The sequence below is a fragment of the Rattus norvegicus genome, chromosome 7, assembly GCF_021556685.1.
Source record: "Rattus norvegicus strain SHRSP/BbbUtx chromosome 7, alternate assembly SHRSP_T2T, whole genome shotgun sequence".
NCBI classification, from domain to species: Eukaryota; Metazoa; Chordata; class Mammalia; order Rodentia; family Muridae; genus Rattus; species Rattus norvegicus.
The window spans coordinates 39887099-39912626 of NC_141540.1; the positions used below are offsets into that span (position 1 = coordinate 39887099).

A 25528-nucleotide genomic window follows, 5' to 3' on the forward strand; every position below is an offset into this window, starting at 1 on the left:
CTTTGCCTTTGTACAGTTTATTTTACTGTGTTTATTTCGCTTTCCCGATGTGACAATCATATTTAAAATTAAAGTAGATGGAATATTTCTGTTTTAGTCCTCTCCATCTGACAAATTGGCAAGAGCATTTACCAGTTTGTCTGATTGCTGCAGGTCTGTATTAGGTCCTGCTGAGAGTATTTATAAACTGGCTCTGAGCATGCATGAAGCATCAGAATCTGACTTTTTTTTTTCTTAAACCTCCTAGAAATTTGAAATAAATATTACCTGATTCAATTAGGTGATCCTTGGTGTCTTGCCATGTTTGAAAGTTGACCAGCAGTCACAATGAAGGGGATAGTTGAATGTCACATAGGGCTTTCCACATGTCTACATTTGAGCTTCAGATGTAGGCTATCTCCTGTGACCATTGGTTTGTGCTGTTAGGAAACCTTAGTTAGTTGATTTTTGCTGAGACAGTTTTTGGTTCTTTTTTTTTTTTCGGAGCTGGGGACCGAACCCAGGGCCTTGCGCTTCCTAGGCAAGCGCTCTACCACTGAGCTAAATCCCCAACCCCATGCTGAGGCAGTTTTGATCCCAGGAAACTGGTATTATTGGCTCTTTGATTCCTGTGCATTTGCTATGAGAACTTTTTTCATTTTCTTTAAGAGGGGAAGTCTTGCTATGTGACCCTGGCTATCCTGGACCTCACTATTACAGACAGGCTGACCTCCAACTCAGATCCAGCTGCCTCTGCTAGGATCAAAGGCCATCGTGCCCATCGTATCCTTTAACTTACTGTTAGTAATTGTTTTCTTCCCGTGTAAAACAGTCCCTTTCCACCTTTTTCCACATGGAATTTCTGCATTGTTATTTTTAAGTCATGTATCTGTAAATGCTATCCTTAGGGTCAGGAATCTTCCTCTCCTGCAGTATAAGGCTGTGGATATTGTAGCCCATCTGCATATTTCTTCGTAACTTCTGAAGGTTTGTTTTGTTTTGTTTGCTTTTAGAATACAGTCTATTTTATTGTGTTCTTTGTAAAATAAAAATTACATTTTCAACATATAAGATCTTTTGACAACTGGTAACTGGATCCTTCCAGATAAATGCATTTTGTTAACAAATGTAAAGTTTAGACTACAATTGCTAAAGGTCCTTCCTACCAAGCACTGTAAAAATTTAAACTCTGTAACAGCAGTTGTTACAGTTCTTTGGCCTGAGTGCATCTTTGTTGATGGCTAAAACAGTTCTCATTTTAAAAAGCAAACTTGATGAGACGGAAATAACCATTCACCAGTCAGCATTATAGTGCTGCTCCTAGTTATAGTAGCAGGCATCTTACACATTATCCACGGGGCCTAGTGTGCACTGAGGTTTCCGTTTTCCCAATTTACTTTGACTCCTCATTTCCTGGTATCACATTTTCTTTGGAGATTTTGATGAGTTCCCATTGTTTGAAATTTGCTCTCTTAGCCAGTTGGAAGAAGCAAGAATTGTTCCATATACCTGGACTTTTCCTAAAAGATTGGAAACAACAGGTCATGGTGGAGGTTGAACCCTGGTAACTACATCTGGCCTATGTGGGCCTGTTTTCGTAGGCCAGGAAAATGGTTCAAAGTGGTTAAACAGCAGTATTGCAGAAACTCGGCATAGTTACACAAAAAATATCTGTAACATTTGAATAAGATGTAGCACTAATAACCGATCCATCATTGAATGGCATCTCCTGGCAGGAGTTGAGTAGCAATTATCCTTCTCTTTTTCTGTTCAGGTTAGAGTCATTCCCAGCCTACCTGTTTCTGTATGTGCAGTTGTTTTCATGTAGAGCTTTGACTTTGTACCCCAGAAAAGGAAGACACATTCACTTAGCAAAGGCATTGTAACATTTGCCTGCTCCTGGTTGGGAATGTAGATGTGAATGAGTAGTTCCGGCCTTTCCTTTGCAGGGACAGCATAGGGGTGGGGCACAACACAATAGTTGCAGCTCATCTTCTGGACTCAAGTCAGACAAATGCCTCCAACCTCCAGAAATCTGCTCATGCAGAGCTCAGAGAGCAGAAAACCAACTTCTCTCAAATTGGCATCTTGAAGTCAGTTCTGAAGCTCTAGGATGTACATTTGGGCTTTGTGGTTTGAATTTTTTGTTCTGTTTTGTCTATTTTGCTGTGATTCACTTCTACTGTGAGATTAGTTATCTTTGGTTCTCTCGGATCTGAAGCATTCTGTATAATACTGAATACCCACACTAGACCGGGAATGTACTTGTAAGATAAAGTCCAGTGTAAATGGATAGATTAAAACCACAGGAATGCTTCCTCAGCACTTCTCCAGGGGGCGGGGAGAACATCTGCTGTTCTAAGTATTCCCAGTCAGCCAAGTAGACCTCAGTGATGCCATGGGGACAGTAGGGTGGCTTTGTTTCTCTGATGGTTTAGGTATTGTTCTCTTGGCTAATCTAATAACTACATCAGTTTTTTATTACTTCAGAAGCGAAGTTTTAAGGCTACAACATAGGGAAGCTATCCACATACAGATTACAAAATGAGAAATTGGGTACCTAACCCACTAAGACTTATGTAATACTTCATTGGAATGTATTCTGGGAGCAAAATTTCATTTAGCTATGAAGCATGCTGCCTTTTAAGGAGCTCTATCAGGGTTTATATTTTAAGTAAAAGGAAAACATGTTGAATGTATTTCGAAGTATAAACAATAAAGACGTTACCAATCGGATGTGATTTTTGTCTTTCCTGCACTGGGCTCACCACCTCTACACTGATTTCCATTATCACTAAGGCTGGTATTAGGGTTAGTCAGTCTTTCCCTCTACACGTTTTGTGTTGTTAGTAAGGGTTGAGCAGAATCAAGTTAAATAGCTTGATTTCTGCTTGTTGTCAAGGAAGCTGGCTAAGTAGGCGTAAACAGACATTCTTAGCAGCTGGGTATTTCATCCAGCATGACTGGAAATTCTGGTTCTTCGAGTTGGTTTCTCTGTAGTCCTGGCTGTCCTTGAACTGAGATCAACTGCTTTGAAGATTGAATTGCCACCATTCCTGTCTCCTGACTTGCTAAGAGGAGTGAAAGTCACTAGCCTAGGCCTTATCAGACTAGACTGCCTGGTTCCCGAGCTCCAAGGAGGGCCTCAGCCTGTCTCTGCCTTCCTGTGGAATAGAACTCTGACCTGATGCTTACCTTGTGCATGTGAGTGCCGTCAGTTTCTCATCAAGCTGGGTTTACAGGTCTCACAAACCACCTAAAGTCAGTGCTGGGGGGGCCTCCTGGAGTCTTGGCTATGCTGGAACTCTACCTAGACCAGGCTGGCCTTGAACTTGTGATTAGCAGAGGGGCGCTGCTCCAAAGCTGGGATTAAAGGCATGTGCTGGTACTCTGCCCAGCCCTAACTGCTGCTTTTAGTCGCTCTGAAACCTCGAATTCTCAAGTATGCTTTTGAGAGGATGCTTTTTTATTTACATATTTTGAAACTTCATTGGCAAAGATAGATCCTTTTAACTCACCAATCCATGTGATGTTCAGAGGCCAGAACATATAGAATGTTTTGAGTCTCTTAGTGGGTGCTAGAACCAAGTCATATATATCATTTCAAAGTGGAGCGAGCACTTAAGCCCCCTGGTGTAGAGCATGTACCTTAAAAGATTAGCTTTGAAAACACACACACAGATTATGTTTGTTTTTATTTGATGTTTCCAAATGTAAAAAAGTCAAGATCCTTACAATTCTTAAAACAGTTCGAATGCAGCCATCTCATGAGACCATGCAAAGCGATTCGTGCACACATAACCATTTCTTCCCTTCACCTTCCCTGTTTCATAGTGTGACTGACAAAAGAACTGGATGGTTCGTTCTTAGTGGGAAGATGCCATTTCTTTACGCCGCCACACAAGTCAAGTCTAACATGTTACTTTGCTTTCTTTTCTTTGAACTTCGGAGGCATATGGAACTGGAGAATTTAGCTGCCCCATTTTATTCAGCGCACAAATAAGCACACACAGCAGGCTGCAGGCTGCAGGCGGCTGGGCTGGTAGACATCTCGCTGGTAGACATCTCTCGTGGATTCAATTGATTTGCAAAAAGAACTGAATTGCCTTAGGTCTTTTCCTTTATAATCTTGCAGTCTGGATTCCAGAATGAGGAACCCTCAGGTGAAGTTTAACAGTGAAGTTGCATTCTGTCACACTCAGTGACTCGCTATTTGCATAGACTAAAGACAGTTTTGCTACACGGCATTGAAGAAAATCCTGACCCAGGTGACATGACTTAGTCCAAATGTTTCTGACCAAAGAAATTATACAACAATGTTCATAGGCTAACTTTTAAAGAGATGGTTGACATTAATACTGTACATATTTTACATGGCAATACACAGTTCAAGAGTTTATAAAACAGGTTCATGCATTATTACCGCCCAGAGTATCTATCATGTCCACATAAACTCCCGGGCACTTGTGATGGTTTTAGCTGGAAGCAGTATTCTATACAAAACAGTCCAGTTTCTGTTGTGTTTAGTACATGGAAAAATTGCAGAGAATCGTGAGAAAACGAAAAGATAGAAAATGTCAATCTGTGGGTTTCTTTAAAATGTTTCTTTTAAAACACACCCAGAGTACATGACCTCTGTACAAAGAAAAATAGAAAAGGTCTGGACGATCACATTTGTTTACGCTACATAATTTAGAATGAACACTACTGGTTGGGTTTTTCTGCTTTGTAACCTAATGTTTTTAGTTCTGCTGCATTTGTGGCACGAGATCTCATTTTCCTTCCTTACAGGTAAGGACATTGGCAGCAGCAACATTACAATTTAAAGGTTAACAGGTTACAGATGTCCTAACTGTACTGCGAAAGATCTTTTCCTCTCCCCCCTCCCCCTTCACTTCCTCCATGACTTCCTGAAGGAAATGTAGGTACTTTTCCATGGGGTGGCCCGTTTTGAGAGAGCACAAAGACAAGGTAACATAGTTCTAGTTCCCTCACACTCATCTGACAAGCTGCTTACTGACACTCAAGACAGTGTCTTAGGCCTAGGACAGCCATTTTGTTTAGTGTGATCTAACCTTGGATGCCAGTCAGTGACTGCTGTATCTAAGGTTAGAGTCTAATCCACTGGTCAACAGTGTTGTTGCTAGACTGAAAATATGAAGAGCACTGGCCATGGGAGCAATGTGGCCCCTAACACAGTCTGTGTCGGAAGGAGCAGGGAGGAAGCAGCCGCAGAGCGTGCTGAACAGACTTCTCTGAACAGTTTCAGAATGAGCTGTGCGGTGCCACAGGCAAGTTCCTGACAGTTTTCCCTAAAAATGGAGTGATTCATATGGAATCACCGTGTCAGAGGGGAGGCAGTGCCTGTGCACTGACATAATTCTTGCTGTGTACAAATTCTCGGATAGAGTAAACTTGAGTGCTTGGTCAAAGGCAACTGGCCCGTCCATACAAATCAGCGCAAACCTGCAGCTTACAAGTGGAGAGAATGCGACTCTCTTAAACAAGTTTTGGGGCACATATATATATTTTTTTAAATACCAAGAATATTTTTCATTAATTCCCAAAGATTTGGTGACTATTTGATACTGTAAGAAAAAAATATTAGGGCAAAAACATACCCAACAACCAGTTGATCTGTCAAAATAAACCATAGAATGTTGAGTGTTCAAAAGTGAAATTTTAAGAAAGGTTATAAAAATGAGAACCAAAGTAATGGGGTAGACTTACAATTAAGGCTTTAAAAAAAATCCACATGGCTTTGGCATCTTAAAGTATTTTTGCTATTTTGTTATTTATTTTAAAAGAGTTGAAAGCATCTGAAATACATGCAAATTATTTGAAACCCCTGCATGGCAAATCTAGAGTCTGCCAGCAGCAGTCAGATGTGTTAGAAGTAAAAAAGCCTCTCTCCCTCTGACATGTGCCATGACACGGTGGGGGAGGGGCCCCAGCTCTCTATCTTATACTGGATGGCACCCCAGAGGGTGGTGCGGCAGTCACAAACAAGGCATTGTTATCTGGGAGGGAAGGGACCGTGGAATTCCCGTTGGTCGGAGAACACCCCAGCTTCAGCCTTTCCAGGTACTCTGCGTGGACAGGCTTGTGACACTGAAGAACCTTGATTGCGTCTTCCACTTTGAACCACTCTCTCTTCCTCCCTAGGACAGGACAGCAACAGTTACTGTATGGTCGGTTTAAAAGGCATATCCTACTAATTAACCCCCCCCCCCCAATGAATGAGTTTTCTACTTCCTAAATCACTTAATAGGCAGGGCAAAACAAGACAATTGCAAAGTAACATACATGTTCACCTTCCCCCCTCAAAGGAGTAACCACAATATCAGTGGAGATGCAGTTACAAACGTCGGAGTGACTGGGTAAAGAACAGGGGCTCACCTATGTTAACAGAGTCTTCCCAGTCTTCCAATATTTCAGTGACTGTCAGAACATAAACATATGTTCTGTGCTTCCGGTCTTGATTCTGCTTCAATAGAAAAGAAAAGCATTTTAATTCACAGCTCTGGCACAGCGACCAGCACAGCATGCTGTGCCTGTGTGACAGTGTAGACACAAGGGTGTGTGTGTCTGTATCTCAAAATTGGCATTGGCAAGATGGCTCAGCACTGAACTGAGTTAGGTTTTGGGTTGTTCTCCTAGCCAGTTGAGGTCAGAATTAAGACCCTATCTCAAGACAGACACTTGCGGGTATGGTGGTGTACCCCAGGAACCCCAACACTTGGGAGGGTAAGGCAGCTTGCATTACAGTGAAGTATCAAAATCAGAAACAGAGGACCAGCAATGCCCATGGGAAAATTGCTAAAAATGTCACTATGCTATGATACTCAGGCCATATTGACAAGTGTAATGGTATCCATGTTATCATAGAAAAACTTGTATTTCTCAGTTCAGCCAGAAGATGGTGCTGTGCAACTGTGTAAACCAGTGCCACAGAGGCTTTGAGTGCTAGCTGAAGAACTGTATTTTTAAATTTTACTTCGTGTGCCTGAGTGAAGGTCAGATCTCCTGGAACTGGAATTACGGTTGTGTGAACCACAATGTGAGTGGGAATTGAACTCAGGTACTCTGGAAAAAACTAGCACTCTTAGCCATTTCTCCAGCCAAGAACTGGTGAATTAATTATCAATTCCAAGTAATACACAGTTTAATTCCTAAAGGCTTCACCTCTAAGGTTCTGTCACAAAGACTGAGCTAACTCTTGATCGTTGATAAGGGAGTCCCCTTATCTCTGGGGTACCACACTGACTAGAGGTGGATGCACTGACTTCACTCCCATCGTCCCTTTCTGAGGATTCCATCCTGCCTTCATTTAGGATGAGGCAACACAGACGAGGTTTTTATTTTAGCATCTATTCCTTGTACCTGAGTTTTCTGTCTTCTGGTCCTTAAAGCCATTTTTTTCCCTTTTTCTCGGAGCTGGGGACTGAACCCGGGGCCTTGCGCTTTCTAGGCAAGTGCTCTACCACTGAGCTAAATCCCCAACCCCCTTAAAGCCATTCTTATGTTGTCCAGTGTTACATCCTGAACTGGACAGAACCCACAATCACCCCTAGATCTTAGGACTGCTGAAGCCGCTGCCTGTGCCCAGGTCCCACTGAATTCCAGGAGAGTCTTTCGGTCAGTCCCACCCCACGGTCAGACACCGGTAACCATCCAAGCATGCAAACTTGAGGCAACCTCCCCAGTCCTCGCCACTGACCTGCCTACTGGTAGTTTTAGAGGAACCTGGTTCGGGCAGCTGTTAGGAAAGAATTGTGAATTCTAGATCAGTAAGTGAGGGCTATTTTGTAACTCACCTCAAATATTCCCAGGAGTCTGCCTAATTTTCCTTTGACTCCAGCCTGTTAAAAAAGAGTTGGTAAGTGAAATACTTGTCTTCCATAATAACCTTTATAAGCTTTGTTTATTCACCACCTATGTACAGAATAGTGGCTTAATTCACACACAATCCTGCTGACTGCCTGGGTTCATTAGACTTCCATTCGCAAGGCTGATAAAATAAAATGTCTCTGTTCCATACAGTACTGATAGAGCTCTCAGGTAATGTTATACATTTTTCATCACTAATCAAGCAATGTCTGATAACAGTGAAACTGCATTAACATCATTTTAGCTGTTACCACATACAAAAAACAAACTTCTTAAGCAAAATGTAATCTAAACAATATCCTTCTAACCACTGCAGCAGATGACAGCACTATCAGCTGCCGATTACCTGGCAAAGCACCAGAAGCCCGTCCTGTAAAACCCCAAGACAGTCTCCTCTCACCTCTTCATACACTTCCCTTGCAGCAGCACCGCCAGGCTCCTCCTCCGGCTCCACCCCTCCTCCCGGCACGATCCATTGGTCTGGGTACCGACTGCTGCTCACCAACAGCACCTGCAAGACCCGTGATAGCCCCGTGCTGTGATACTGTCTACTGGACTCCGGACCAACCTGAAATCTCACGGAAATTATTAAGGGCCCAAGATACAGAGTCACATCACTAAACCATCCTGCCTCTGCAGACTCAATTGTACTGGGGTGGGGATCAGTGACACAGGTTCTCACAGTGTAGCTTTGGCTAACCTGGAACTCAGAGTGTAGACGAGGCTGGCCCGGGACTCTGGCCCCTTTGGGATCATTTAAGCTACCAGGATTTAAGGAGTGCAGCTTCCCAGTTCCTAGGCAAATGTATTAACCCCAAGTGGATGCACTGAGGTTGTGGTTGGTCATCACCTCAGTTACTTTGGGGGGTGGTACATGTGCATGCATCCCCATGCATGACTATGGAGACCCGATGGGAGTGTCACTCTCATCTCACAGAACCTGGCGCTCCCACCATGCACCCGGGATCAGCCTGTCTATTTCCCCCATCCCCAGGCTGGAGTCAGTCAAAGGTGTGCGCCGGCACACACAGCACTCACATGGATGCCGGGGTACTCTACCCACCAGGTCGCTTCCCAGACCTACATATCAGTAACTCGAGCTATAGAATCTTTTCTCTTACAATGAAGGACACATGGCCACAGGCAGGCCACCCTATTCTATTCCCCCATGATCTAAGAGAAGACAAGTCCTGGAGACAGGAGTGGGGAAATGCATGGACACACTAGCTGGGCTGAGTGTGAGGCACCCACATACTCCACAACCAGTGGGTGATCCAGTCTATGGCCAGCCGTTAGCTCAGCAAGGGCAACCCACTATGTGCATACAGCCCACTAGCTTTAGAGTCCAAGCAAAAAGGAGAAAGCTTCATTCTTTCGAATGTACTCCTCGGGCTCTTGAAAGCTAGGGGTTCTTTTAATTTATTTTAATTTATTTCAAAGTGTAATTTTAAATTAAGTTAATTTTAATTAGTATGTGTATAAATTGTGAAAAATTATAAACATTTCAAGGTGTTTCATATTTACAAATATACAAATTTATAACAACTTTAAGGACTACTGATTACCATATTTGTATGTTCATCTTTTTTACTGGATTCTTAAAAAATTTATCTCAAACGTTATCCACTTTCCTGGTTTCCCCTCCATGAACCCCCTATCCCATCCACCCACCCCTTCCTGCCTCCCCCCCTGACATTCCTTGTAGTGCCATATTAGATTTGGGCCTGGCTGCTTTGTAACTGCATGGCCTGAGCCCGGCTGATGCATGTGGAACTGACACACCTGGACCACACCTGGGTGGTGGTCAATTTACTTCTGCCTTTTACTTCCTCAGCCTTTATCCTTGAGATTTAGGCTGGTCTTCTGGGATTTCTCCCTAATTAATTCAGGTCTTGTAGTTGGTCTTTGTTACCGAAGTCAGGAGCCAGGTAGTCATGAGCCAGGGTTTCCCACTGTGCTTCCCAGATATTTTCTACCTGGAGACTTGGGTATATAAGTGGTGAATAAAGCTACAGGAGACTCACTCTTCTTCCTCACTCTCACTCTTCCTTCCGCTCCTCTCTCTCTCTCTCTCTCTCTCTCTCTCTCTCTCTCTCTCTCTCTCTCTCTCTCTCTCTCTCTCTCCCTCCCTCTCCTGGCTTGACACGATAACCTGTGTGTGTGTATGTGTGTTTCTTTCATCCCATAGGCTTTCGCCCGATTCTCGGTACTGTGTCGGTGCTGGCGCTGACAATTCCTCTGCACTGGGGAGGTCCAGCCTTGGCAGGACCAAGGGCTTCTCCTCCCATTGGTGCCCAACAAGGCCATCCTCTGCTACATATGCAGCCGGAGCCATGGGTCTGTCCATGTGTGCTCTTCGGATGGTGATTTAGTCCCTGGGAGCTCTGGTTGGTTGGTATTGTTGTTCTTATGGGGTTGCAAACCCCTTCAGCTCCTTCAGTCCTTTCTAACTCCTCCAATGGGGACCCCATTCTCAGTTCAATGGTTGCCTATGAGCGTCCACCTGTTATTTGTCATGCTCTGGCAGAGCCTCTCAGGAGACAGCTATATCAGGCACCTGTCAGCATGCACTTCTTGGCATCAGCAATATTGTCTGGTTGTGGTGGCTGTGTGTATATGGGGTGGATGCCAGTCTCTGGATGGCCTTTCCTTTAGTCTCTGCTCCACTCTTTGTCCCTGTATTTCCTCCCATGAGCATTTTTGTTCCCCCTTCTAAGAAGGACTGATATTTTCTAGTTGCATCCATTTGCCTATGAATTTCATGAAGTCATTGTTTTGATAGCAGAGTACTCCATTGTGTAAATAAATAAATATACCACATTTTCTGTATCGATTCCTCTGCTGAAGGGCACCTGGCTATAATAAATAAGGCTGCTATGAACACAGTGGAGCACGTGTCCTTGTTGTATGTTGGAGCATCTTTTGGGTATATGCCCAGGAGAGGTAGAGCTGGATCCTCAGGGAGTGCTGTGTCCCATCTTCTGAGGCACTCCAGACTGATTTCTAGTGGTTGTACCCAAGCTAGAGCTTCTATAGGAGATACCGCGTGGCTTTATATTTTATATCATGTACTATTCAGATTTCAGTGCTCATTAACTAGGAAGTAGTCACCATTACTCACTTTGCATTTTTTCTGGTGCTTTTTATGCTGTTGTGACAGCAGGGTGAAAACAGACCAGAAGAGCTGCAAAGTCACCTGTCCTTTTATAGGAGAGACTTACACACTGACCAAGAAGAGCATAAGCCCAAAGGATTAAAAACCAAACCAACCAAACAACAACAAAAACCCTATTCTCGGGGTTGGGGATTTAGCTCAGTGGTAGAGCGCTTGCCTAGCAAGCGCAAGGCCCTGGGTTCGGTCCCCAGCTCCGAAAAAAAGGACCAAAAAAAAAAAAAAAAAAACAAAAAAAAAAAAACCCTATTCTCACCCTAAACAAGGATCCAAGTCTTCAACAGTTTACTTACTAGCACTGAGGTAATAAACATTACAATCATTGAACAAATGAAAGACTGAAATGCATTTATTCAAGTATTAAAAAGGTTCAAACAACCAAATCCTCAAGAAGGTAACAGGCCTTACTCATCCTGAACAAAAATGCTGTAGAATTACTGCAGCGTGCTGCCTTCCTTCCTCCCTTCAAGTACATTTCAGTAGGTCTTCCTGTGGACTGTGAACACACACACAGTTTATTCGGTGGTGGATCAAACCCAAGGACTTGAACATGCCTAACTGGCTTCCTGTTGCTGTGATAAAACTCTCAAAAACTTGGAGGAGGGAGCAAAGGGTTTATTCGTTCGGTTTATACCTCCAAGTCATAATCCATTACTGAAAGCAGTCAGGGCAGACGCTGAGGAAGAACTCATGGAGCACTTTTACTCACTGGCTTATGCTCACCTAGCTTACATAACCCAGACCTACTTGCCTAGGGATGGTGCCACCCACAGTGGGCTGAGCCTGCCCTCCCACTTTTCTCAGTCAATCTCAGACAATCTCTCACTGACATAGCCTCAGACCAATCTGAGCTCAACCAAAGTTCCCTCTTCTCAGGGAAGTTTATAGGTGACAATAAACTTAGCAGCACAGCAGGCACGAACTCTAGAAGTAAGCTTTACTCTTATCTCCCCTCCCCTCAAGGAGGTGGGGGGAGACTGATCCCCAATGTGGATACTATCTTTTTGACAAAGACAATGTGTTTGTATGTCTGCATGCATGAGGGTGCAGAGGGAGATGGATGTCTGTGTCTTCCTGGTGCTCACCATTTCGGCTAGGTTGACCAACCAGCTCCTGGATCTGCCGCCCGCACCACTCAGAGCATTGTGTCACTACGCCAGGCTTTTCATGCAGGCGCTAAGGAGTCAACTTTCTCCAAATTCAAAGCTTCAGTTGACCATAGTGTTTCAACAGTTCCTCTAATCTGCTGTTCTTGCCATGCAGGTCTAACACAACACTGCTGTGCTGCCTACACGATTCCTTTAAGCATGGCAACCCAGGAAACACTGACACAACATAATGGTTGGCAAGGCATTAGCTGAAGCACTTGTGGCTGCTTTGAGGGCAATAGCATCCTGGCCAAATAAGAGCTTTAAATTTAACGCTTACTATCTGCAAACAGGGCCTAAGTTCATTCCTAATTAGAAGTGAAGAAGCAGGTCTTGGTCAGAGCTGGCAGTGATGGAAGACATGAGCCTGAACTTGACACACATTGAGTACAGTGAGTGGCTGGGTGCTAAGGGAACCACTTACCCTGCAGGCCTAAGGTGAGCGGCTGGACTCGGCAGGCCCTGACAGCTGCTGTGAGCTCCATGCTCTCCTGCCTGCTCACTGCCAAATACTGCTATACAGCTGGCTTTCTAACTCTGACATGAGGACAAGATGGCAGAAAATACATATTTAAAAACTGTAAAGACTAAAAATAGGGGGTTGGGGATTTAGCTCAGTGGTAGAGCGTTTGCCTAGGAAGCGCAAGGCCCTGGGTTTGGTCCCCAGCTCCGAAAAAAAAAAAAAAAAAAAAAAAAAAAAGAACCAAAAAAAAAAAAAAGACTAAAAATAGGCCACACACTGATGTGCAATACAGTATTGAAAAGTTGGGTAAAATTTAAATAATCAATCCAGAATCCTGTAGGGCAAGAGTCTTTATGTTCAAATTCTACCTCAAAGAAAGCAAGGCTGCAAATCCCACTTCAGTAAGGCATGACCTGACCAATGACCTGCAGGCTTTTAAACACACACACCCCGTTTGCCCTGCAGTGAGGCTGACCCTGGCTCTGACTCTCAGTTTCTCAGTTACTAGCCTCCGGCTCTGGTCAGAGTTAAGAGGTGACCTGGTATTACTTTTACCCCATAATTCTGTGCGGACTTCCTTGTGCGGACCTTCCTAATGGGTCAGGACAGCGCACACAGATGGCCAGCCACTTATTTAATAAAGTCTCAAAACCACTGGTATTCATTGAGCCCTAAAAAATAAAACCAGTGTCAGGAATCTAGGTTGCTGAGTGTTCTCATTCATATTCATCCCCACCCCCACAGACACACTCTGCATCCCCTTCAGCTGTGACGGGGTCTCCTGTAGAACTGGCTGGCCTCAAACCCATTATATTGTTAAGGATGGCCTTGAACCCCGGACCCTCCTGCCTCTGCCTCAAGAGCTGTATGTTCCACAGTGCCCAGCTCCAAGCCTTGACAAGATTTGTCAGTGTCCACACCTTTGTGAGGCAGGTTTGCGATCTAGCACATTTCTCTAAAGGCTTCTCACCCCACAACTCTACTCCCTTCACCTGCCACTTCCACTGTGCCGAAGGAACCCTGTGACTTTCTGACCTTTTCTGGTTTATGGTGCACCAGAGACGCATGTAGTGGATACAGCTATTTAAGAAACAAATTCAAAATCCAGTACACCTCAACTCCTGTCATATTTCAGGTGCTCATTCCAAGTGCCACAGACCACACTACAGAGATCCAGACTTCAGGAGGGGAAAGGTGTAACCTGGTTATCCTCAAAGTATTCTTGGAGGTGAGAAGAAAATCATACACTGGGTTAGTACTTCATGGCTTTAAGCCAGGACATTGGACAGGACATACATAAATTTTGGGCAAGTAACTTAGCCTAATCCAGTTACTTACCCAGAGTCTCTTGATATTCTAAAAAAGATTAACTCTGACCAAACCAGTAACTTCAAGGTTACTTTTCCAAGAAGGATCAACTTAATAAGCATGTAATACTTATGGGTACGAGAACTATGGCATCAAACTACCAGCTTCCCTAGGTAAAGAGAAGACTAGTTAAAGTATTACTAAGTACTGTCTACTCATCCTGAATATCCATCACATCTGAGAGGGAAGGGAAGGGTGAGGAATGAGCAGGAGGCCTGTGTGACACAAACTTGAGATCCCCGCACTTGAGAGTAGAGGTAGGAGTAAGACTTTGAAGTCAGTTTGGACTGCATGAAGCCATGTATAGAAAAAAACAAAAACAAAACAAAACAAAACAAAACAAAAAAAGGTGCAGGGGGCTGGAGAGATGGCTCAGTGGTTAAGAGTGCTGACTGCTTTTCCAGAGGACAGGGTTCACATCCCAGTGCCCACTTGGTGCCTCACGACTATTTACAATGCCAAACCTTCTAACCTCCCCGGGCAACGGGAACAGACAAATTATTTTGGTAAAGCCTGAGTGCTGTTTTCCCTAACTCAAAATAAGGTATATTTATAAAAGATTCACTTATCTTTTTCCAGTTAAGAGTTCAAGCCAAGAAAAGGGGAGTGGTGACCCAGGCTACAATCCCAGCTATTCTGGAGGGAAGCAGAAGGTCACAAGTCAAGGCTGAGTTAGTACAAGGCCACCGTGAGCAATTTAGTGGGTTGTTTTTTTTTTGTTTTTTTTTTTTGTCTTTTTGGATTTGCTGTTTTTAAGATTTATTATGTACAATGTCCTGCCTGCATGTAATGTATGCATGGTGGCCAGAAGAGGGCACCAGATCACATAGATGGTTTTGAGCCACCGTGGAATTGAACTCCGAACCTCTAGAAAAGTATCTAGTGCTCTCTCTGATAACCTGAGCCATCTCTCTAGTCCTCAGTGAGATCTTGAATCAAAAATAAAGGCAATGTGACCCTGAATTCAGTGTAATTCCTGCCTCATACCCACAAGCCTGAGCTCAAGCCCCAGTGGGGGCTGTGGCAATTGTAGGAATTCAACCTGCAGTGCAGTGTCTTTCAACTGAAGTGAGTGCCCCACCAGGGAGCCACATTGTCTGAGATAAGGTCTAGACCAAACTAGCCTGGAGTCTTAAGAAGACCAAGCTGGCCTTGAACTTATGACCCTTTGCCTTGGCCTCGGGAGTGCAGAGACAAAAAGCACGAACCCTCATGCATAACAGAAGTTAAGCCAGGAAAAATATAATGAAGTATACTCTTCAAATACGAACCACTCAGAACCCGCCTTTTACCTTTCTTCTTTCATTACGAAGAGTCTTTCACAAATCACTCTCTTTCCAGTGCTGGGTCTTACACATGCTAGGTAAGTTCTACTGAGCTATATCCCCCACCTTTAAAAGAGACTGATGCCAGACCTGGTGGCTCCAGAGTGCAATCCCAGCACTGTAGCAAAGGACACAGGGAAGATACTGTCAACAGACAAAAGAAAATCTGATCTTGGGTCGGCAAGATGGCTCAGCTGGTAAGGTCGTTTGCTGACAAGCCTGAGTACCAGTTCAATCCCATGGACCCACATGGTAGAGGGAAAGAAGAGAATTCTACAAACTGTCCTCTGACCTCCATAGCATCCCCTCCCATCCACATACGTGCATGCAAGTAAGAATTTGAATGTGGGGAGCAAGTGTCACTGTTCCCATGCGAACCTTGGGACACTAGTGCTCGCTTGCCCAGGGACTGTGCTCGCCAGGTGTGAGTTCACCTGGTTTCATTATATCTTTCTTTGTTGGTGGGCAAAACAGACTAGGAATATCCTTTGCACGTGTAGAATCTAAAATCATGTCAACACCATTTATTTTTGGGTGTGTGTGGGGGGAGGTGAGGGACGAGGGAATGAAGCCATTTATCTACCCAGTCACAACAGCAAGCAACAGTTCCTTCAGAAACTGGACAGCTGACCCCCAAACTCCCTCCATAAACACTGTAGACTCCCCCAGAGAAACCTATCAAAAAGAACTATTGCTTAGCACCCCCAAAGCAGATAAATGGGACCTACCGGGTGTGCAAACATTCTAATTGATAAGCGGATAGCATCACTGAAGCAACGAAGCAGAACTATAGAGAACTCTTCCCGGCAGAAGAAGCAACCACAGCCAAAGAAAGGCAAGTAGACATTCAGTCTTCAAGGTAAGTTTGGCTAACTCCAAAGGAAAGAACAGCCCACCGGGCTGTAGAATTATCCTGAAATCACCCTAGGACAAACACCCCAGAAGCAGCTCCCTGGTTTGCTGGCCTAAGGTCCTCTTTCAGGTCTGGGGGAGCCAGTCACAGATACAATGTTTCTAAAAAGTGTACCTGGGGGAGGGGCACTGCTCAGCGCTAAGAGTGCTTGCTTGCCTACCACACAGAAGTTGACTTCCATTGTCCAGCCACCAAGGAGCACATAGGAAAGAAATGTTGACGAAGTAGTCTCCATTGAACAGCCTACCTTTTCAGTGACTCAAATATCTTGGTCAAATATGCCAATACCTGTGGACTGGGAGACTGCCAGGGGGTAAATGACAACTGACCCTACCAGTGAAGACCAGCAGGGGCGGTTTTATTGCACTAGGATTCTGGATTAGGACTGACACCTCTTCCTCCGCCCTGGTCTTAGTTTTACATCTCGAGGGGCCTTCATTTCACCATGCCTTACTTTTACTGTTTGATTTTGCTGGACTTGGATTCTCCTAAGACATCAATCTCTACAGCAGACTAGCTGGGAGGGAGGCCCCACAATTAGAGCCACTGGCCCAGACAGGACTGGTGTCCTTGCAGACTGATTTGCCTATGCCTTCCCCTTGCCTGGATTCAACACAGGATGGAGTTGCTTCTATGTCCCATTTTGCTCTCAAATCCCCCTCAAAAATCTAAAATTGAAATGTACTTCCTGTCTTGCCTGGTGTTACATATGAGGTGCTGTTTTCTGCTGGAGGCTTTGTGTGTGGTAGGTAGGCAAGCATTTCCACCACTGAGCTACATTCTCTACCCAAGGTTCTTAGTTGCCCTTGCTGACCAGAGCCCCAAGTCATCCTCCTCTACTTGGGATGCTCCAATTCCATCAGACACACAGTGGGCTCCAGAACCAAGGCACACAAAAGAAAGCACTCTGGGCCTCTGTTATTTCCTCCTGTTTCATCTTCCCGTCCGCTACAGTATATGTTCCTTACCAGCTCGAACTATCCACTACTCAAATACATATGCAAACATATTCAATGGAATCGCCATGCCAACATCATCTGTCCCCATGGAAGGAGTGTACCAGCTACTCTCCAGACACCTCGGGTTTGTCTGGAAGCTGAAGGCACAACTAGAGATACACTGAAGACTTAGAAACAAAAGACTTCATGCAAACAAGTCCTGCTTGCTCTGTGACCTTGGGACAAGTTACTTCTGCACCCCAATTCACATGCCCTGTCACTCTGTAGACCAGGCCGGCCTTGAACCCAGACCCCCTCTTGCCTCCCACAAGCTGGCATTTAAGGCGTGCACAAGTATGAACCGCTACTATTAGAAAAGCCCGTTCTAGGTGGGCATCAAGGCTCTCGCCTATAATCCCAGCACGCAGGTGAGCCAATGGGAGCTCTCTGTAGCCTTTTAGGATCAGACAGTAATTAACTCTTTATTTGAAGTTACTCTCGTCCTTGAAGCATACATTTAAATGTTCTAACCAGGACCTACAACTCCTTAAGCCAACAGATAAGCACTGTTTACCCATTAGCTGGAGAGGTGGGACAAGCGGCTCGTGTCTATCCTTGGAAGGCTAGTAGTTTAATCTCATCGGGAAGGACATCTGTAGCTTTCCTAGACATCTTACTGTTTTGCTAAGTTTATCCGTAATTAGCACAGAATAAAGAGCCTCAGCTGTACGAAACCACAGAAGTAAAATTTCTCAAGAGCCAAACCAGATGCTGAAAGTTGGCTGTGCGCTCAAGAGAATTCCAGAGTCTTCCCTCTGAACATATCCCCTAACAAGTTGATTCACTGGGCTCCCCAGCCTACAGGCTCCAAGAGCCAGAGCTTTATATAATGATTTCTCTAACACTCCCAGTCTTGCTCATCTCACTGTATTTAAAAGTACTAGTCTCACTTTGAAAGCAGGCTGTAGCAATTATCTTACAGCAACTTCCTGGAGGGCAGGAGAGAGGGAGAGAGCCCAGGATTTAACCTAGGGCTTCAATGATCACAGGAAGCTCTACCAAAGCCACCTCCTTTAGCACCACTCCCAGCAGAAACAATTTCCAAGCACACACAAACCTACCTACCTTCTTAAGGCCATCTAGGAAGCTCTCATCAAGACTGCTTTTGATTTCTCCTATCTCCATAGCTTCCCCTAGGGACACAGAGATACAGCCCCCCCCCACCACACCCCCAAATACCCACACACACTAAAAACGGGGCCTGAATTTCCAACTGTATGTTATGGCACAATTCCAAAGGTAACTTACAAAGGCCTTTAAATTTAGCCTCACAAAATACAGGGCATCTGACTGCTGAGCAGAGCCCCTTTACCAAGAGGCCAGCTTTCTGTAGTAGGAACTAGATCCCTACAAGGACGGCTTCCTAATTCTATCATCCTGGACAAAAGTACTTCTGCTCAAAGCTGTCGTCTCACCTAGAAAACAGGGCTGACCAGTACTACCCCAAGTGCTAAAAGGATTAAATATAACCCTCCCCTGGCTGCACCTAACTCATTGTAAACGCTCAACGATGTAAAAATCCGACAGAGCGGTGAACAGGTCAGACAGGATCCTTGGTCACTATTCGCTACTACGCGCTTTTATGTTTAGTTTGTCTGGCCCTAGAACGGTGCCTCCTTCAAAGAGTCCCCCGACCCCTCCCTCGAGAGACTGAATTTAAGGCTTACTGGCTTTTCTCCCTTTGTGCACTTTTAAAAAAGCCCTTATATTTCGTTCTCTTCTAAGTAGAACCGCTTCAAAGACCTTTCTTTCTCTGGAAGTTCCTTCAGGATTCGGGTTTAACACTTAAAAGGTTTCAAAACAACCTGAACTGTTTGTTTCTTAAAAAAAAAATAAATATAATGCAAGAGCGGTTTAAAGATCATAACTTTCTAGCACGCGGTTTTTTTTTGTTAACAACCACTGAGTGTATGCTGTCATAGCTAACTACTGGGCCTTGCAATAAGGAAGCCATTAAATTCCCATCTCCGGCTTTACATCTTGTGCTCTTCTGGGCACGGGTATAGAAGCAGAACTCAGAACGACAACTTTTTCCTCTATCAGTTCATTTTAGGTGTGGCAGCGTTACAAGATTTCCCCCAGCTACCAAGTGACTTAACTATCCAGAGCAAGATTTAAAAAAAATCAATCATTTAAAAACCGAATATAACTGAAATTAAACATAATAGGCCCTCCCAGAGAATACTCCAAAGGCCCCTATCAAACCAATGCGGTGGGGAGGGTAAAATTACACGCCGCTCCTTCCCAGATGTCAAGTCACATCGCAGAACAGTCTTGAGAAACCAGAAGAGCGAGAGATCGCCGGGCCGAAAAGAGCGACTTTGCCCCGGTTTCTGGCCTATCTTGTCCTTTTTGGCCTCATTCCATCTCTCGCTGGCCATCTTTCGGTCGTCAGAGAAACTTTAAAAGCGGAGGCCGCTTTGCCAAAAAAGAGGTATCTAACGTAATTAAACCAACAGCCTGCGATCTAATGGGCGAGCCCAGCGACCGGTCTCCAGCTCCGGGCGTGAGGGTTGCCGGTGACCCGCAGACCGGGGGGATGCAGGGGGCTGCGGGATGGAGCCCGGCCGCCAGCCTTTGTCCCCGCGCTTACCTCGTCCTCCTGCTCGCTGCGGAAGCACAGGCAGGCCGCCCGCTTCTTGAAGCCCTCGCGGTCGTATGTCCGCGTCTGGTTGGGCTTGAACTTCATCCTAGAGCCGGGCTCCTGCAGCCGCTGCTCCGGCCGCCACCGTGGGGACCCGGCCGCCGCCACCCCGCCGGGGAGTCGGACCGAACGAAGTCGCGGTGCTCCGGAGCCGGTGGGACGGGAGGCGGCGGCGGCGCGGACACGGACGGCGAGGCCGGGCGGCCGCCGGGACGCGGGGCGGAACGCGGGTCACTGCAGTCCGGGCGCAGCGGTGGTAGCGCCGCCTCTGCTCGGGCGCCCGCCGCTCTCCATGGAGCCCGCAGCCGCTTGCAGCCACTCTTTGCTTGCACCCGCCGCCGCCGCCGCCACCGCCGCCGCCGGGGGAAGAGCGCGGCTCGTGGCTCGTGCCACGCGGAGACAGTTGGAAGCGGCGGCGCAAACCGGGCAGAGACGCCAAGGATGCGCGCCGCCCCCTTCGCCCGCATTTAAGCTGGGCTCCCGCGCGCGCGCGCGTGCGCGCGCTCTTTTGCGCGCGCCATTACGCCTGCGTGCCAGGACCGTTGCCGGGAGGGGGTGGGGTGGGGAGCTAGGGGTGCGGCTTCGGCCCGCTCGGGGGCGGGGCTTGAGACCTAAGTCTAGGGCTCTAGCAGCTCTGCCCTGCCCTCCGGCCAGTGCTCGAGCCGAGTCGCCTTGGAGGGGGTTGGGGCGTGCTTTGTACAAGGCCACAGAAGGGAAGCGATCCGAGACTTCCTGGCCCTCCGTTTTAGTTGTTCGATAGAGTTCCCTTTAGGGACGGGCCCCCAGTATGGGGCCTGGAGCCAGGGTTCCCGGAGCCATTGCATGACTACGGAAGCTTCGCGGTTAGCGCCGCTAGCGAAGGCTAGGATGGTTAAGTTCATTGAGTTCTCTCTCTCCTCTCCCCTTCCTTCTCCTCTTCCCCTATTCCCTCCTTCGATGAGGGTGCCTTTATGTGCTCTTCAAGAGTCAGCTCAAGGGTTGGGGATTTAGCTCAGCGGTAGAGCGCTTGCCTAGCGAGCTCAAGGCCCTGGGTTCGGTCCCCAGCTCCGAAAAAAAAGAAAAAAAAAAAAAGTCAGCTCAAGCTTTGAAATGTACTATAGACAATTGTCTGTGTTTGTAGCATCCCCCCTCCCCATCTCGGTTCACCCTCCAGAGTGCATTCAGGCACACGGGTTATGGCTGTTATTCTGTGTATATCTCATTCTAAGTAAGGCCACAGCAGTAAATCAATGGTATTTTTGTTGTCTGGAAGCTTACAGTCTTAGGCACTTGGAACAACTCCCCATGTTTCAGTGCCATTGAGGGCCAAGATAGAAGGTAGGAGACCTGACATCACTGGAATTCAAGAAAACTCCTAATCCAAATCAGGTGTGGAATCCCAGGTATGTAACTCCAGCACTTGAGAGGCAAAACCAGAAGGATTAGGAATTCAAGGTCATTCCCCAATGTATTTGGAATTGGTGAGACTACACAGGTCTACATGAGACCCTATTTCAAAACCCCAACTCCTAACCAACCCACTGGAGCTCCGCTTCCCACAAAACTGTTTAGACAGCCACATCCGTTTGTTTTTCATTCCTGGAAGGCCTCCGATGTGCCAGGCATCTTACAAAACCGGTCAGACCCTGCCCTCAGAATAAGAACCTAAGAACAGAGAAATAGTGACCAATCACAGGATGACCCATTAAACTGATGTGGGAGTAGTGGGTTCCAGAGATCTTTGACCAGAGGAGAAAGAAGTAAGCTTCGTAGGAAGCTAAGGCAGCAAGGGGAGGAGCCGAGAAGACAAAGAGCTGAACTCTCAGGAGCCCAGAACTGGAGTTTATGCAAAGGTCAGGGAGGCAGAGAGGGAGGGTGCAGAGCTCTTAGCAATGAAACACGGCAATGCGGCTGTAGAGGGAACCGGAAGCTTATACCGCAAGCCCTGTGAGGCTTCACTGAGAGCAGGGCTGCCTTGGTGAGCTACGTCACTCCTTTGATTTGAAACTGTCGTGCTTGTTTTACCCCAGAGCCTAGAAGAGGCAAGTTTGGAGAATGAGTTAATGTTGAATAGGCGGTTTAAGGAATGAAGCTTCACCACAATTAGAAATCAAGTCTGTACAGAGACACTTTCCAAGCTGTTCTTACTGAAGCCACTTGAAGTCCAGGGTTTACAAACATACATTTACCCAGGAATTCCAGTAGGACTGATACACAAGTGCTGTTTTTAGATAATTTGAGTCCTGTTGATAAAGTGTTTTTTTTTTTTTTAATCATGTTTTGTTTTGAGATAGGGTCTCCTGTAGCCCAGGCTGGCCTAGAATTCCTGATCCTATCTTTGAAGTGCTGTGTTATAGGCATGTTTCCACGTGCCTGGCTTTAAGGTAATCCTTTCAGATGGATGAAGAAGATTCAATTTCCCCCTCCTCAAATTCTTCAGTGATCTGGCTTCTCGAAGTGGGCGCTTAATAAATAGGATGGCAGAACCGAATGGTAATTTGTTCATCTCATTTATGTGTATGAATTTTTGCTTACATGTTTGCGTACATACCTGCACCGTATGTGTGCGTGGTGTCCTTGGAGGACAGAAGAGGACATCAGATCTCCCTGAAACGAGCTGAGGATGGTTGTCAGCCACTCTGTGACTGCTAGGATCTGAAACTGGGTCACCTGGAAGAGTAGCAGGTGCTTTTAACCACTGAGCCATCTCTCCATCCCCTTTCTCGTTTATTGGTTACAGAAGATGAAGGGCTAGAATAAGGGAAAAGATGTTTGGAACCAAATTGCTAAAGGGAAAAAGTCCAGCAGAGACTTGGCGAATGTGAGCAGGAGACACCTTCTTTTAGCTTCCAGGCACTAAACTTGGTGGAAAAAAAGTCCTGGCTTCAGCTCCTACAAGTACTAACGATTACATGTTTGGGTGTCTGAGCCCCCAAAGGTTCTCATCTCTCAAATGGGTAGACTAATTTGCTACATTCTTGCACAAGGTTGTAAGTCTGAAAGCGCTTTGAAGTTCCAAAGAATTTAAAGGAACACATTAAAGGACAAAACACTTTTTGTTGTCTCTCAAAATAGGGTTTCTGTGTGTAGCCCTGGCTATCCTGGAATTCTCTCTGTAGACCCTGGTTGACCTCAGACTCAGACATGAGATCAGCCTGCCTCTGCCTCCAGAGTGCTTACAAACCACCACTACCCAGCTCAACAAGGATTAGAATCGTTGCTTTAAGAAGGAGTCTTTCCTGTGGCTCAGGCTGACCTTGAACTCTCAGGCTTCTGGCTCAGTCTCCCTGGGATTACAGGCCTGTATTTTGGGTTTTAATGCACTGCGAGGGGGGAGATTCTTATCAGAGAGCTCTCCAAGTCCCTCCCTCTTCCCCTACTCAAAGTTTAGAAGAGTATTGCAGAAGACTTGGAGTTTAACATGGGATGGAAGGGGCTTAAATATTGTAATAAATTATTTAAACTGACAACTTTGTTGTTGTTGTTTATTGAGACAAAGTTTCTCTGTGGAACAGCGTCCTGTCTGTCCTGGACCGCATTCGTAGACCAGGCTGGCCTTGAACTCACAGAACTCCACCTGCCTCTGCCTGCCAAGTACTGGGATTAAAGACATGGGCCACCACACTCAGCTAAACTGAAGACTCTTAATAGTCTAAATCACCTACTCCTTTCCCATACGTAATTATCAATTCACTTGTAATTATTTGAGACAGGCCCAACAGAAGAGGAAGCTGGTCTGACTAAGACAAGGATAAAGACCAGCCACAAAGCCAGGCCTTCATGTGCCCTTGTCAATTCTTGGGAATCAGGGAGCTCAAATCTCCCAGTTTAGTGTTGTTTAACGAGTATTATGCATCTGAAATGAGCTTAGGCACTGTTCAAAGCTTAGATCCTATCCGCTCAGATCACGGTTGAGATAGACAGGCTGTTTTTCCTCTGCAGAACCAGTAAAGACTGAGCAATACCGGTCAGTTCTCTTGGGGACCGGAGTCTAGTTTCAGATTAATGTCTGTTTAGTTCATTGACCACACAGTATTGTGTTACTTGGAATTTAGCACCCACAGTGCCATTTTGTACCTTTATTCCCAATTTTTCTGAACCCTGTTTAACATGGGCTTTATAGGGTCTTTGCCCGCCCACCTCCCATGTGCCCCCCGCCCCCCATTTTTTAACCAGGTAGCAGAGACTCTTCAGAGTATGACCCCTGGGTACGGAAGGGTGTCTGCCTTGTCCTAGATCCCAGTGTTACTTTCAACTGAGTTCTTTCTCTGGGTGAAACTGTGATCCTGAAATGGTTCTTTGCAGGACCTTCTACTGATGCTGGAAGTTCTTCTTTCTCCTGTGCTGACTTGGTTGCCTGATCTCATTTGACCATCCCAGTTGCAGCACCACGGGACAGCTGTTGGGGCTTTTGTTCTATCCGTTTTGTTTTGGTTTGCTCCATCAGAGTAAGTCCCAAGCTAGCCTCAAACTCATCCTGTCCCAAGGCCGACTCGACCACTACGTCCTGTCTCAGCCTCGGGCGTTCTGGAAATACAGGCCTATTCTACCACACTCAGCTGTTTTTTATTCCCATTTCATAGACTGCCAGACTCTTTGCAATGCCTGCCTCGCTGCTGCGAGCAAGTCCTGCTGACAGTACATAATAACCATTAGTTAGTGTGTGGCTACTTTCTAACACAGAGTTTCTTTAGTGTTTAAAGTGAAATGGAGCTGGGTGGGGATCAGGAGGGAGGACTCTCTTGAGGCGGGACATGGAAGTGTGAATCCGGATTACAATTCAATTTACTCTCGAGTTTTTCTTTTTTGTTGTGTTTTGTTTCATTATTCAGACACGCTGGTGACTAAAGGCGTAAGTCTTTAAACCAGTGGTTCTCAAGCTGTGGGTCGCAACCCAAGGAGGGGCTGCAGGACCCCTCCCAAGGGTCCCTTACCAGATCAAAATTACAATTATGGAGTAGCAACAGAAATAATTTGGGTCAGGGTCCCAGCATTAGAAAAGTTGAGAATCACTGCTTGAGACCCACCCGCTCTGGAGGATGAAGCAAGAGGACCATAAATTCCAGGTCAGCCTGAGCAACGTAGTAATATCTTAAACTAAGAAAGAGAGAGACAGAGACAGAGACAGAGACAGAGAAAGACAGAGACAGAGAAAGAGAGAGAGAGAAAAGAAAGAGGTGGTCTGGACATAAACCTCACATACTTCTATGGTAAAATACTTACCTAGTTTATAATTAAGACTTCAGGTTCAACCCTTGCCACTGCAAACAAGGAAACAAAATATAACAAAAACACATGTGAGCAAGGGTTAAACACGAAGATGAAAGTTCTTTAAAGGACTCCTTATTGACCCAACTACTATTTAAACTTCAGAGACAGACCTCTGTAGCGTCACTGTCTGTAAACCGCCCGCTTATGAGAATAATACTGGAGTTTCATATCTGCAACCGAATTTCCATTTTCTCTCTTCTCCTTCCCCACCGGGCCCTTGTTTGCAAACCTCCTGTTTACAAGCAGTCCTCCAGCTGATGAAAACGTGGGCCGGGAAGTAAGATTCTCCCATCCTTATCAGCCAGGGAAAGGCACACGCCAAGGAGTTATCTCCCTGCAAAGACATGACTTGCTGATCTCAGAGACTTTGGGACAGCT

At 45.8% G+C, this 25528-nt stretch overlaps 1 protein-coding gene and 1 long non-coding RNA gene across 3 annotated transcripts; both read right to left on the bottom strand.

Annotated features, from left to right (window-relative positions):
• Nucleotides 1-3655: 3655 nt before the first annotated feature.
• Nudt4 (nudix hydrolase 4) lies at nucleotides 3656-20343 on the bottom strand. Of its 2 annotated transcripts, none has more exon segments than NM_053598.3 (5): nucleotides 3656-6140; nucleotides 6379-6463; nucleotides 7797-7841; nucleotides 8270-8380; nucleotides 19850-20343. In NM_053598.3, coding segments are annotated over 5 exon segments (540 nt in total). In that variant the 5' UTR covers nucleotides 19946-20343; the 3' UTR covers nucleotides 3656-5937.
• A 1361-nt stretch (nucleotides 20344-21704) lies between these two features.
• Nucleotides 21705-25142, bottom strand: LOC148004631 (uncharacterized). The gene is made up of 3 exons (XR_015625269.1): nucleotides 25103-25142; nucleotides 22431-22549; nucleotides 21705-21912 (listed from the first exon to the last, which is right to left on the bottom strand). It is a non-coding gene; the product is annotated as an uncharacterized LOC148004631 (long non-coding RNA).
• Between the last annotated feature and the right edge of the window lie 386 nt (nucleotides 25143-25528).